The 13,784-nt window shown below is 39.9% G+C and overlaps 2 protein-coding genes across 2 annotated transcripts in view; both read right to left on the minus strand.

The window, feature by feature from the left end:
* Positions 1-971: 971 nt before the first annotated feature.
* On the minus strand, positions 972-2,558 carry GP5 (glycoprotein V (platelet)). Its single transcript, XM_008583726.1, has one exon. The coding sequence runs from the start codon at positions 2,556-2,558 to the stop codon at positions 972-974; it is 1,587 nt and encodes a 528-aa protein (XP_008581948.1).
* An 8,078-nt stretch (positions 2,559-10,636) lies between these two features.
* ATP13A3 (ATPase type 13A3) overlaps positions 10,637-13,784 on the minus strand; it is a 43,866-nt gene continuing 40,718 nt past the window's right edge. Inside the window, exon 28 of the mRNA XM_008583730.1 lies at positions 10,637-11,549. Coding sequence (XP_008581952.1) covers positions 11,352-11,549 — 198 coding nt within the window. The 3' untranslated portion in view covers positions 10,637-11,351. The remainder of the gene's footprint in view (positions 11,550-13,784) is intronic.

Below are 13,784 nucleotides of genomic sequence, written 5' to 3' on the forward strand. Positions count from 1 at the left end.
TTCCTCCTAAGTTGATTTGGATTAAACATTTTTGGAACAAATACTATGTAGATAATATTTTTTTAATGAACAATTAATTAGTTAATTGACAGATTTTTGATAAGAAATGCAACTTGTTGACCTTTCTTATACAGAATTTCATTTTATAGACAAATAATAATTGCTATGTAATGAGGCTAGATGTTTTGGCCACATAGTTGTGTCTGGGTCTGCTCCCTGGAACTGACTGGCAGAGAAAGCCGAGGCCAGTCCCTTCATTTTGGACTCGCTACGATGGCCACATGACTTGAGAGATTGACATTTGTGTCACCATCATTTGTTTCATCATGATTAGAAATGATGCATCTTTAGTTCCTACTAATCTAGTAATATTTCTGATTTCCATTCCAGTATGTTTCCCTGTCTGGAGAGCTTTTTAATAAAATATTCATTCAAAAACAAACAAACAAACAAACAAACAAAGAGAGCAATACAGCTTTTCCCCCAGAAAAAGCCATCATCATTGGATCACGTATTCATTTTATCCACTCATTCATTTCACAAACGTTTTGCCGGACACTTCCTATGTGCAGGAGGCAGGCCCTGGTCTGAAGTTGTACACTTATTCAATAAATAGTGAAGAGCCCCCTCCCTCCACCGGACACCAAGCCAGGCGCAGAGGGACGAGGATGGGCCAAACAGAATCCACGCGCCCCCCCCCCCCAGGAGTGTACAACAGAGGGGGAGACAGAGGCAGGCAAGCAATCGCAACTTAGAAATGTAGAGGTTAGCTCTGAGGAGGGGAAGACCGAGAGGAGGGATTCAGGGGGAGAGACCGAGAGGGAGAGGAGGAGCCGGAGGGAGAAAGAAGTACAGGAAGAGGCATAAAGCGGGCAGAGGAAGACGGCAGCGGCCTGTTTGGATTCTCCCCAGAGCCACATCTAGCAATACTCTGGCCACGTTTTAATTAATTGCAAGGTTTTCCCATTGACTCAAAAAAGAGCTCTCTCTCTGATTAATTTTCGAAAGAGCTGGCCGATTTTAATCATGGCAAACACAATGACCCCAGTTATTATGGCCTGAATGGCTAAAAGCAGAAAATAAAGACCCCGGAACAGGCTATGGCCTTGACGTTCGCCCGTGGCCACCGGCTGGGCCCACGCCCAGGGTTCTGAGCTGTTCAGCAGGAAAGCAGCGTGAACCGGAGCTTCCGAGGAGTTGTCTGCCCCGGTGCCCGCGCACCCCAAGCCACCCTCCGGCAAGGCCCAGAGCTGCAGGCCTGCACGCTGCCCCGGGCCGCGGCACCGCGGGGGCTCGGCTCTGCCCACGAGGTCCGGGTTCTGCCGCAGCCACGCCAGGAACGGCCACAGGCCGCAGTCGCAGAGCCAGGGATTGTGCCCCAGCAGGACCTCCATCAGCCGGGGCAGAGCCCTAAACACGTCGCCAGGCAGGGTCTCCAGCTGGTTGTGGTCGAGCTGGACCTCCTCCAGGCTGCTGAGGTTGCAAAAGAGCGCGCCGGGCAGGGCTCGCAGCCTGTTGTGGCGCAGCGACACCTGGCGCAAGCTGCTGAGGCCGCACAGCAAGCCGTCGGGGAGCGAGGCGAGGCGGTTGGAGTGCAGGGCGAGCACCCGGAGCCCGGCCAGGCCCCGGAAGGCGGCGGCGGGCAGGGTGCGCAGCTGGGTGCCGTTCAGCCACAGCTCCTGCAGGCCGGCCATCTCCCCGAAGAGCACGACCGGGAGCTCTTTCAGCGGGTTCTCGAACAGGGTCAACAGAGTCAAATGGTGAGAATGGAGAAAGAGTGCAGGGGGCAGAAACTCGAGTTGGTTCCTCGAAAGAGTCAAGGAGCTCAGGTTCCGCAGGCGGTCGAAGGCACCCGGTGTGATGGATCGGATGTGATTTGTGTCGAGCCGCAGCTCAAGCAGGGCGCCCAGGCTGTTGAACAGCCCCGAATCCAGAGCAACGAGCTGGTTCGAGTGCAGCAGAAGTTTCTCAAGCTTAGCCTGTGCCCCAAGCAATCCCTCGGGCAGGTGGGTCAAGTTGTTTCCCGACAAATCCAACAATTTCAGGTTCCCCAGATTTGTGAAGAGAGTAGCAGGAAGGAAAACGAGTTGATTCTGGTTCAAAACGAGCTCCTGCAGGTTAACCAGTTTCTGAAACATGTTTGGGTCAATGCCCCTAAGTGCATTGTGGTCCAAAAACAACTGTTCTAGGAGCACCGTCTTATCCAGCAGCTCGCCTGGAAGATGAGTGATTTTGTTGCGCGACAACCTGAGGGTTTTTAGTTTTATCAAGTCATTGAAGATGCCGGGGGCAATCGCGGAAATGTGGCTGTCTGTGAGCATGAGGCGCTGCAGGACCGTCATACCACGGAAGCTGTGATTCTGCAAGGCGCCGTGGCCCATGTGGAAGAGCAGGATATGCGTGAGGTTGGTGGGCAGGCGCAGCGCGGCGATGTTAGCCACGTCGCCCCCCGAGCACTGCGCGGCGTCGCGGAAGACACACTTGCAGGCTTGTGGGCAGGGGAAGGGCTGGGCGCGCAGGAGCCCGAGCAGCGCGCACAGCAGGGTCCTCCTCAGCATGTCTGAAAAGGGAGCGGTGGGAGATCTGTGGTCAACACACAAGGGTTGTTACGCTCATATTGGATCTTGAAACCCTGCACATTTTGCAGAGGCACAAACCTTTCGCCAGAATTCTCGCTGACTTTGGATGTTGTCCAGATACAACTGTCCCCCTCTTTTCTTAGGAATGCAGATTTTCCTGGGGGATGATAACATTTATTCTACACTGCAAGGTGTCACTCTTTCGTTTTATTGATTTTTCTACTCTGTTTAAAGCATTGAAATTAAAGAGTTTTCAAGCTATAGAATAGCCAATACTTTAAAATCTTTACAGTAGAGATAACTAATTAAAATAATCATTCTCACATTCAAGCAGGCTCTGCTCTTGACTTTACAACGTATCCAGAGTATGACTTTACAACATACCCAGACAACTCTGGGTATTTTATAAAGTCAAGAGCGGAGCCTGCTTTTTAACCAAAAGTCATGAAGGGAGCACAGTCTACAAACCACCAACACCTAATTCTTTTGATCACAATCGTGCTATTTCCCCAGTACACCCACAACAGTGAGCACCCTTAGCCAACAGTTAAGCTAAAAAAAAAAAAAGCAGATAATAAGAAACCTATCCTTTATGCCATGCATTGTTCTCAGCACTTTACTTATTTATATTATATTCATTTAATCCTTACAATAACCATGTGAGGTAGGTACTATTGTTATCCTCAATTCAAGAATGAAGACACTGAGGTAGAGAGGTTAAGTAACTTAACTAAAATCATACAGTTAGAACTTGAGGGTGGTATTTGTGACTTCACCGTAAATAAAGAGCTACTGTTCTAAGATGTTTAATAAAAATTAATACTCCTGGCATTGAATTACCTGAGAAACACACACAATACTAATCTGCCAAAACAATGTTTCCCAAGTGAAATTTTACACAAATTGTTTTTGTACCAAATTTTACTTCTTACAACTACAATGTGTCCATTTAAAATTTTAAAAAATTAGTTCTTATGCACACACAGACTAACTCAGCCCTCTAATTTCCTGTACTAATTTATAAAATATTTGGCCTTACCTGAAATGGTTCTGCACCCCAAAGCAACTGAGAGGCTTAGAGCTTTGCATGTGGGTCAGCACTTTCCAGAGGAAGAGGTAGCGATCTTTGCATCCTGAGGATAATGACTTTGCCAGAATAAAAGTCAGGGAAAGGACCTTATCTCAGAGAGCATATTCTGGTTTCTAATGACAGATCTCTTCAAACTGAAAGAGAGACTATATATAACCTGAGTCCTACTGTCAAAGCTGACTGATAAGAGCAGGAGGGAGAGAAGTTTTTCCATAAATGGCACAATATAACTGTGATGCTGGAGTCATTAGTGACACAGCTGGGTCACTGCAGCAGTGACACCCCTAGATGGGTCTTCCTTTCTGTGGAGCATGGCCCCAATTCTCTGCTCCAGTTTTTGGGTTTTTTTCCCCGCTTCTCCTTTTAGGAATAAGGCCAAGAACATTCTCAAATGCTCCACTCATTTTTTTTTTTTCTTTTTAGGAATAATGAGGCTAAAAACATTCTTGAACGTGCGTGTGTGGAGACGAGTTTCATAGATACGTTTCTCCATAACATGTTCAAGAATGGCGTTACTGGGTTCACATGTTCAATTTAACTTGGGTATGTCAAACTGATTTCCAAGGTGGGTTGTACCGATATACAATGCCACCTACCATGCACGAGAGTCCCTGTGCTTCATATCTCTGCCCATACTTGATACTGATTTTTTAATTTAATTTTTGCCATTGATATGAAATAATCATCTTAGCATGGTTTAATGTTTCATTTCCCTGTTTAATAACGAGTTTGAGTTTCTGTCTGGCGAGGTTCTGGAAGAGCTCGGAATCTGGGTTCCAGCCCCGGCCCCTCGGATTGTTGTTGCACAACCTCAGTTTCCCTTCTGGGCAATGTAAATAATGGCAGCCTCCCTCTACTCAGAGGGGATTAGGGCTGGGGAAAGGACTCATTGGATTCGTTGAAGCTTTTAACGGACTTCCTGAGCTGGGATCCGGATCCGGTCCTGGGAGATCGTCTTGGCCCAGGGTCCCGAGTGGCAGGTGTGGGAAGGTTTGCGGGGGCGGCGTGAGGAGCGGGCATTCTCTCCTGCCGGGAGTTTGTTGAGCCCTCCCTTGCTCCTCTTTATCCTGCAAGGGCGGGAGAGGAGGGGTGTCTCAAGGTCACCCTGGGGCGGTTTGGAGGTGAGGGTTCTGCAGATGCCTGGAGGACGGTCACCTTCGAGAGCGTGTGTGCAGGTGGGTTTCGTTGGCACGTTTCTCCATAAGCACGGAGTCGTACTGGGTGCGAACCTGGGGGTCACGGGAGGGGATGTGGTGGTGTCTCTGATGGTCTCCAGGGGAGTCCTCCACGTGTGGGATCTCTGGGAGGGGGCCAGAAAGATCTGGGGAGGGACTCATAGAAGCGCCCGCTGTGTAACAGGCGCCCGGTGTGCGGTCTCCATGAAAACACTTTGCGGGGAGTGGGAACCACCGCTTGAGTGGGGGCCTGATCTCCCCCTGGAGGGTGAGCGGGAGGGAAAAAAATAATGAACCTGAGCACCTTTCCATATATTAAGGGCCACTTGTGCTTCGTCTTCTGAGAAATGTGGGTGTTTTGTTTTTTGCCCGTTTTTCTATATGCAAAACATGTATGTCTATGTCTTTTTTAACTGTGTTGTAGGCATTCTTTATATATTCTGGATATTAACCCTTTGTCAGTTATGTTACAAATATCTTCAACTAGTTTATAGTTTGTCTTTTTACTTTTTTTATGGTGTCTTTTTATGTCTTAATATAGGCGATATTATCAATCTGTTCTTTCATGATTTGTGGTTTTTGTGTCTATTATAATTAATCCTCTTCTCAAGTCAGAAAAATATTCCCCTATACTGCCTTAAGTTTTATAGTATTGTCCTTAGCATTTAGGTCTTTAATCTACCTAGAATTGATTTTTGTGTATGATGTGAGTTAGAATTATTATGATTTTTTTTCATTAGGAGGAGCTGTCCTTCCTAGCCATGGATACGTACACAAATAAATCCTTTCTTGTTCCAGAGGTGCAATGTTAGCGCCACCATAAATCAACATCTCATGGATGTGTGGTTTACTTTCTGGGCTCTTTTTTTGATAATCCCCGCACCAACACCCCACCGAGATAACCTTTTAATGTTTAATGCCTAAAAACTCCAGTTTTATGAAATATTAAGAAATAGACATTCTCATACTACACTGGCAGAAATATAAACTGGTGCAAAGTTTTGGAGGAAAATTTTGTTAGTATCTACCAAATTTAAAATACACATATCCTTTGTCCAGCAGTTCCACTGCTAAAAACATATCCTATGAATATGGTCATTAAGATATGAGCACAAAAATATTTATTGCAGGATTGTTTGTAATAGAAAAAGATGAAAACCTAAGGCCATCAATAGGGAACTAGTTGTTTAAATTATGGTACTTCAATGCAATGGGATGTCTTGCAGACTTTAAAAAGAATAAAGTTGAGCTGCAAGTGCTGACATAACTTTCTGATATATTGAATGACAAAACAAAGGCATATAAAATGGTACCCTACTTGTGTAGAATTTTTAAAGATATAGATAAGGATATATACTATTTTTTTCTCCTGGAATGATAGAACCAAGAAACTTCAGTACTCACCTTTTCAGAGAGAAACCAGGGAATAGGTAAACTTCCTTGTATACCTTTCTGAGGCTGAGTTTTTTTAAAAATGTGCTTATATCACTAATTTTTAAAATTTTAACACAAAAAGCAAGGTAGCCAAGCATAAAAAATTTCTTAACATGAAAACAAAGTGAAGGCCAGTGCTTGAATTACAAAGGAATAAACATTTAACTCTGGAATTATAGAGCAGAGTGGCGTAGCAGAAAAGGTTCCTTTCGGTTAGTTTACCTACTAAGAAAAACATAAATAAAAAGTTTTACAAAGTGGTTCCTAAATTATTTTATCTAGGATGGAAGAGAAGTCCCCCAATCCATGACATTTGCAGGTGTTGCAGAAGCAGCACTGGAACCCAATCAGCCTTTGATATAGCCAAATGCAGTCAGAGCGCAGTAAATGCTAAACCGACAAATTATCTTCTAAGTCATTCAGTCCTAAAACACAGGGAAGAGCCACTCCCTCTGCCAGGTATTGTAGAAGGTCTTTTAGTTCTGATCAAGGGAAGCATCTGAGATCCCAGAACAGCTACCCTGGTAACCCAGTGAGTCAGTCATGCATAGGCACACCAAATGAAAGGCCCTTTGCCCATGAAAATGCCAGTCAGAGAGCCAACATGATAGACTGGGAAGGTGTGCTGTGAAACAGAGTAAGACTTCGAGTCAAATTCTGGTAAAGCTTCTTTAGCCTTTTTCCCCAAGACCTGCAGTCAGAATGGCTTCCAAGTTTTGTCCTTTGAAGAGAGCAAGACATTCTGATTGCCCAGAAAGAAAAAAGTGAGTATGGAGGTCACAGGCAGTGGGGAACACCCTTAGCCCACCCATTGAGCAAGTTGACAGGGTAATAAGAACTATTTTAAGGAACGAAGTTGAGGGCTCTAGTGTTTCAAGACATTTAGATTTTGGATTCATATAACAGGTCAATCTGCTGTCCTAAGTGGCAGCTGTTGTGTAAGTCAGAGCCCTGGCCTAAAGGGTTTGGCCATGCAAAAGTATGTATCTGCCTGGATGAGATATGCTCTTTTTTCCTCCGTGGGGGAAAACTCAGAGGCCAGACACACCACAAGCTCAACTTTGCCCAGGGATAGACTCATTCAAGTTCCTAGGACTCACTACATCTTTCCCTGCAATATACACTCAGAATAAAGCACTTTGCAGTGATGTAGGGAGAAGGACTGAAATGCAAAACTGTGCCCATACCAGCAGACTGTGGTGATAATGATCATATGATGTACAAACCGTAATAGTGCTTGGAAAGAACTTGGGTTCAAATGAGGCCTTCACCCACCCAATCCATCAAACTGAAGCCAGCCACATAGCCCATAGCAGAGGCTGCATGCCTCCTGGAGAACAACCTGGGATACCTGGAAACACTTCCCACCCAAGCACAAAGGCCCAACACAAATCCTGCCTTCTCAAGGATTTCTATGGCCATTAGTTAGCTCCAGTTTCTCTCTCCCTGTCTCTCCTCACAGTGCTCTTTTTGCACCCATGGATGCCATTTCACTTCAAAATTACCACATCTTACATGGCATTAGCTTTTGGTTTGATCCTCCCAACTATTAATAGATTATAAGTCCCTAGTCTTATATTTCACTATTTCCCTCAAACCTTTTGACACTGACCATTTTGCTCTACATTTTATCTGCCTGGTGGGTTTCCCCAGGATAGTCACAGACATGTGATATATGGAATGTTATACTTGCTTAAAAAAAAATCCAAAGTTTGGGGAGGGAAATAAAACAAAAAAGGAAACGGAGGGAAGTATTAAGCAGGAAAATAAATCCAGAGACAGTAGTATTCGCATAACTAAAATATATAAAGTCAGGGAAAATAAGAAAAAATGTCACTACATTCATTTACACTTTTATTTTGAATAGTTTCAATCAAAAAAGACTTCATAAGGTTATTTACAATGCTGAATGTACAATTATGAATGTATGCCTTTTGACAACAGGGTACCATTCTTGAGCAGCAATACAATTTTAAAAATATAAAGATGCAGTATCATTTCTGATATAAAGTTACTTTAAAAAAATCCAAGGTCATAGGGAATTCACAAATCATAACAGGAAGTAACTATTTTATTAATTTAATGTGCACATAATTGCCAAATTTTAATACATTAAAAAATATGTGTAAATGCCCAGAGACTGTACAAAACCCAACACCCCACTTTATTAGAAGTTCCCAACCACCTCCCACCATAAATATACAAAAAACTATTTTTAGTTATGTCAAAATTGCATGCATGAAATAACAGAATGTCTTCTAAAGCTTTAATTTTGCTCTTTGCTGGCTATTGTTATCTATAGCTGTTTTGGGAACAGACTACATAAACATTGATATATTATTCACCATGCCTTTAAAACTGTGCAGTACCTTCATAAACCTGGGAAACAAAATAAATAGAATAAAAACTGCAACAGTTTTGTTTAAATGCAAGTGCAATTTGGAAAGCTTTCAAATTTAAGGATTATAAAACTACTATAAAAAGTATTTATTTTGTTGTTGGCTTAGCCACTTTTATTCAAGCATTATTTGCAGCATTGCTTTACAGCAGTTGGTGCTAAAAGATATAAAACATATAGTTACCACTATTTATATTTGGGGAAGAAAAAAAAACTTTAAACAACCCTGAGGGAGACACACATTAAAAATCTTGTTATTTATTTAAAAAGTTAAAAAGTTACATATCATTATTAAACAATTACTTTCCCAAACATTTCTGTCCTTTAAGTATGTGCATAAATAAAATTTAAATCAGTGATATTTATTAATCTTAATACATCAAAATAATATATGTACAGATTTTAAAATTTAGGCCTGTATACACTCAAATAATTTAATGTGAAATTCAAAACAAAATTACTATGTAATGGTGACCTACAGAGAGAGGACTCAGCCTATCAATGGCACTGAGTACGATCCATATCTGGATTCATAGACATTCTTCAAATAACATTGTTAACTTGAATAACCCACCTTGTCTATGTTCAAATCTAACTTTCTATAAATGCTTTTCCAACTACCCATAAACTTCATTCCTTTGAAAACAATATGGACAGATGAGATATAAAAACCTTATTAACTCTAAATGATTTTTTAAAGGAGGGTGTCAAAAATAGCTCTTTATGATCATGCTCTTAAAGATGTTAAAGACAATCTGATAATTGAATTTTTAAGCTGCTACTTAGCAATTATAAATTAATTATATGGTTCAGTATTTAAACCAAGGAATAAAATTTACAGTTCTGGAAATCACTAAAGAATAACACTTGAGCCTATTTAAAACAAATATGGAAACTATAAAACAATCAAGAGAATAAGTAACTTATAGAAAACAGTGCTAATTCACAGCTCAAGAGGTCTAAGATGCATAGCTTCATAGAATTATTCATGGAATAATTGTTCTTATCATCAAATGTGTATTAATATTGTATTATACATTTTGATGGAAAACTTTGATTATATTTGTGTAAGAATTATCAGTGGCAATAGCAATAACAGTGATCCTGAGTGTAACTGACATTTTTCTACAGTTACTAAACATCATTCAGGCCTTTGCAGCATAACGAGAACCATTTGGTTCTACAATTCTGGGTAACATTTGGTAAATTGTTAAATATATATCGGGAAAATAGTGATCAGCTAGAAGTGGAAAGCACAAGCACTGGTTAAGGAAGAACACAGGATAATGTCACATTGTTTTAATGGTTCAGTGTCCATTTCACAGCAATATCACTTTCCTGAATTTATGACAACTGGGCATTGCCAAACTGCTGAATCCTACCTACAATGGCATTTTTAAAGTAACTTTAATTTTGTTTAGAATTTAAACATTAATCAGGAAAAACAGAAAGGTAAAAAATATTTTCCACGTTTCTTTTGGCTCGATGAATGTCTATTCTTTAACTTTATTTCCTCACAGAAATTTTCACAAATATGTTCATTTGTTAACTATCCAATCCAAAATAGGTATGCTCTGACCTTCGGCGCCACCTAATGGCATAAAGCAAATTCTCACCAAGTTCAAATTGCTTTGGAAAAACAGCAGTCATTCAAATCCAATACTCACTATTTTTTCTAAGCCTCATTATTGATAGGAGAGACATACACCAAACCTTAATAATCTTACAAGGTAAAATTCTAACTTAAAAAATATAACTCACTGTTATCCTATGTCTTTAGTGATTAAAAACATAGAAGAAAAAAATAAAAAGACAATATAAAGCCTGGGGGGGGGGGGGAGGTATGAAGAGATGTTTGAAAGATAGATCTACGTCTACTGCCAAAGGAAATCATCTTTTTTCCTAGTGAAAAAGGTTCTACAACATTTAACTGAAGCAAATTAGACTACTGACACCAGACATAGCACAAGATCCATTTAATAGCTTTGAGGGACATCTCAAGAGAGCAGTGAAGCACCTTACTGATTAGAAAAATAAAACCCAGGCAGTTTGTACAGAAAATATAAAAACCATAAATGGAAATTACCTGAGTTGTGCTATAAACAACTTCAGACAAACTCACTCCTAACTCCAGGCTATCAAAGGGAACCGGTGTATGTTTATATAGATTATTCAGAATAAATATTGGAATCCAATGAAAGGAGGCTTTCAAGATGTTTTCACTAAAGGCTAATTGATACCCATTTTATTTTTAACCAATCACAAATTTAGCGCCTCTATATAAACATACAGACTTTTTCTAGTAAGGAGGTTATGAAAATAAATTTAAAGGGGTAACGTCTCAAAAGTTAATGTCTAAAAATCTACCAAACACCAAATTTCTCCTGTACCCAATATAAAGAATATCATTGAGGGTAACAAGTAAATTCTGGAAATGTATATAATATTTAGATTACTAAATCAAGATACAGGACTTTACAGATTGATTGTTAATTTAACTGTTAGGCCAATACCTTTTTCTGTTTTGATTTTTAAAAAGTAAAGCTCTCAAATCAGCTATTATATCAGAAGGGACATAAACTGAATAGTGCCATTCTGACACACAGGATCAGAAAATCCTAAAATCACATTCTCCTACATACTGCTACTAGCATACAACTGAGACTGATTCATTACTATGTTATGGTGATAATCTGACATGATCCATTCTCCTTAACTAAAGTTTTAGCTTCTGTTGTTGTCTGAGGTTTTGGTGGCCATTCTGGATCAACCAAGAGCTCCTGCGCCAGATACATGTACTTTGCCTTTGGTATCTTCTTTCTACAGCCCAGGGCCCACGACAAGCAGCACTTCCCCCACCGATCCACTGACTCCTGAGAAAATAAGGAAAAAAGAACACCCTAGTTGATTAAGGGCTTGCTGTTTTTAACCAATTTGTTAAAGCATACAAACACAGAAAAATAAAATCTGAGCACAGCAACCAAATGAAAAAAATTCATGTAAAAAAAGTCAGTTTCAATTTCTTAGTAACAAATTATTTTTAGATTAGATTATGGTTGTCAATGTAATTCACTTCAGTTTTTCTAGTTTTATGTACTTATTTTCTTGTGTACTGATACATTTTTTAAATAATTTCTAGATCTGGATTCTGTGACACAAAATATCTAATGTATTAAGAATAACGTTACAAACTATTCAGAGAGAGAAAACATTTTTAATATTTAATTTGGAAAGCCTCATATTCTATCTCAAACTGTCTTTTGGTACTGTTGCTCCTAGTAACTTAGCCACGTGATCACTTTTGGAAGAAAGCAGTGTAAAAACAACATTATGTTAATAACTCCCTTCAAAATATGAAGCATGAAGTAAATTTTGTTAGGTCAAAATTAGGACTTAAATACCATGTTTAATGTCAATTACATCTTTTAAAACCACATCTTCACAAACATAAAAAACAATACTTTTATTTTATAGTGATGGTACCCCTCGGTGCTCCACAACTGGAAAAGAGGTCCATAGAAGAATATAAAGCAAGTACTATTTCTTTGTATTATTTCATTATGAAAAGCTCTGCTGTCACTGAAATCCTTCTGATCAATCCTGATGCTTTTAATTGACATGATCTTAGATAAATAATCCTTGGAGCACAAGAAAGCAGACTTCCTGGCTAATGTATAGAAATATAAATCCAATACAGGGCTGAAAGTTACCCTCAGAATCTCATTTGAAATTTGAAATAAATGAAATAAAAACCAAATGACTATATTGAGACCCAAAGTAGTTATGTTCACCCCTGAAGTACAGTCAATTTTTAGCTCTAATCTCAATTGAAGTAATCCCACAAAATGGAAGTATAACATAACTGAGATACGCACAATAATGTTAACATCCAAAAGACCTCATGATCAAGAAAGGCAAATTTGCTATAATACGTATTTTGAAACATGTATTTCATGTTATTAAAACTACTACCAAGAACCTACTACTCTTTCTCACTTTTCCATGGCACCACTGAGAGCATGATACACAGTAATCAGTGCTTTCTACTTTAAAGTCATCTTCTAGTTTAGTTTGTCAACAAAACACAGTAAGCTGCACTGCTACTAAGAATTTAAAGGTAAAAATTGTGGCCACAAGCTATATTACATTCCAAGAGAAAAAAGATTTGAAGATTATTCACCTAGTAGCCTCTTTGTTGTCATCACTAAAAAGAGAGTTATTATATTTCCATCACCTTAAACCCACAAGAAAATATTTAGCATTAGGATACAGAAGTCACTATAGAAGGATTCTTCAGGTGATCCAAATAACAGATAACCATGACTTTCTAATGTAGGCATATATAGAACAAACAATGTGAGGGTACTTTAAAAAGTCTGTGGAAAAATGGAATTTAAAGATAATACTAATCTTTCCATGAACTTTTTGAAGACCCCTTGTGTTTAATCTTAGATGATGGTTTACTAGTTGGATATTACTTTTTCCCAAAGTGTTTAAATTCTTCAATCTAATTGTGGAAAAGATCATTTTTCCAAAATCAATCTGAAAGCTGTCACTTTATGTCAAGTAGCATTGTTAAAAGATCACAGAAAAGGCTAACATTGGTTGCTGACTTCAAAAAAAAAAAAAAAAGCAGAACCATAATAGGCCTTGTCCAGATGGTCTGCCAGACTGAAGGGCAATGCATAGCAGGCTGAATTAAGGAAAGCCAAAGCCAAGTGTATTCAAATTTAAGACACACATACACAAGGGTACTTCAAAAAGTTCATGTAAAATTAGAATTAAAAGATAAAGCAAATCTTTCCATGAACTTTTTGAAGACCCCTCATATATGTGTAAACCCATTGTTCCCTACCTGTGGAAAGTGAGGCAAGCAATAAAATTAAAAGTAATTTAACTATAAACAAAATCCCAAGTGAACAGTATTCTTTTTATATTAAGGGTACATTTAAAATAATCTCACATCCCTATTAAAAATGGTGTCATGGGGCCGGCCCGGTGGCGCACTGCTACAGTGCGCCGCTTGGGAGCCCGGCGGCGCTCCCACCGACGGTTCGGATCCCACATACAGACCAGTTCCCGCTCACTGGCTGAGCGAGGTGCGGGTG

Source organism: Galeopterus variegatus, unplaced genomic scaffold, assembly GCF_000696425.1.
Source record: "Galeopterus variegatus unplaced genomic scaffold, G_variegatus-3.0.2 Scaffold3016, whole genome shotgun sequence".
In the NCBI taxonomy this organism is placed as follows: domain Eukaryota; kingdom Metazoa; phylum Chordata; class Mammalia; order Dermoptera; family Cynocephalidae; genus Galeopterus; species Galeopterus variegatus.

Bases quoted from the DNA above. Each gene is read 5' to 3' on its own strand.
- GP5 (XM_008583726.1), bottom strand. From the start codon at position 2,558: ATGCTGAGGAGGACCCTGCTGTGCGCGCTGCTCGGGCTCCTGCGCGCC.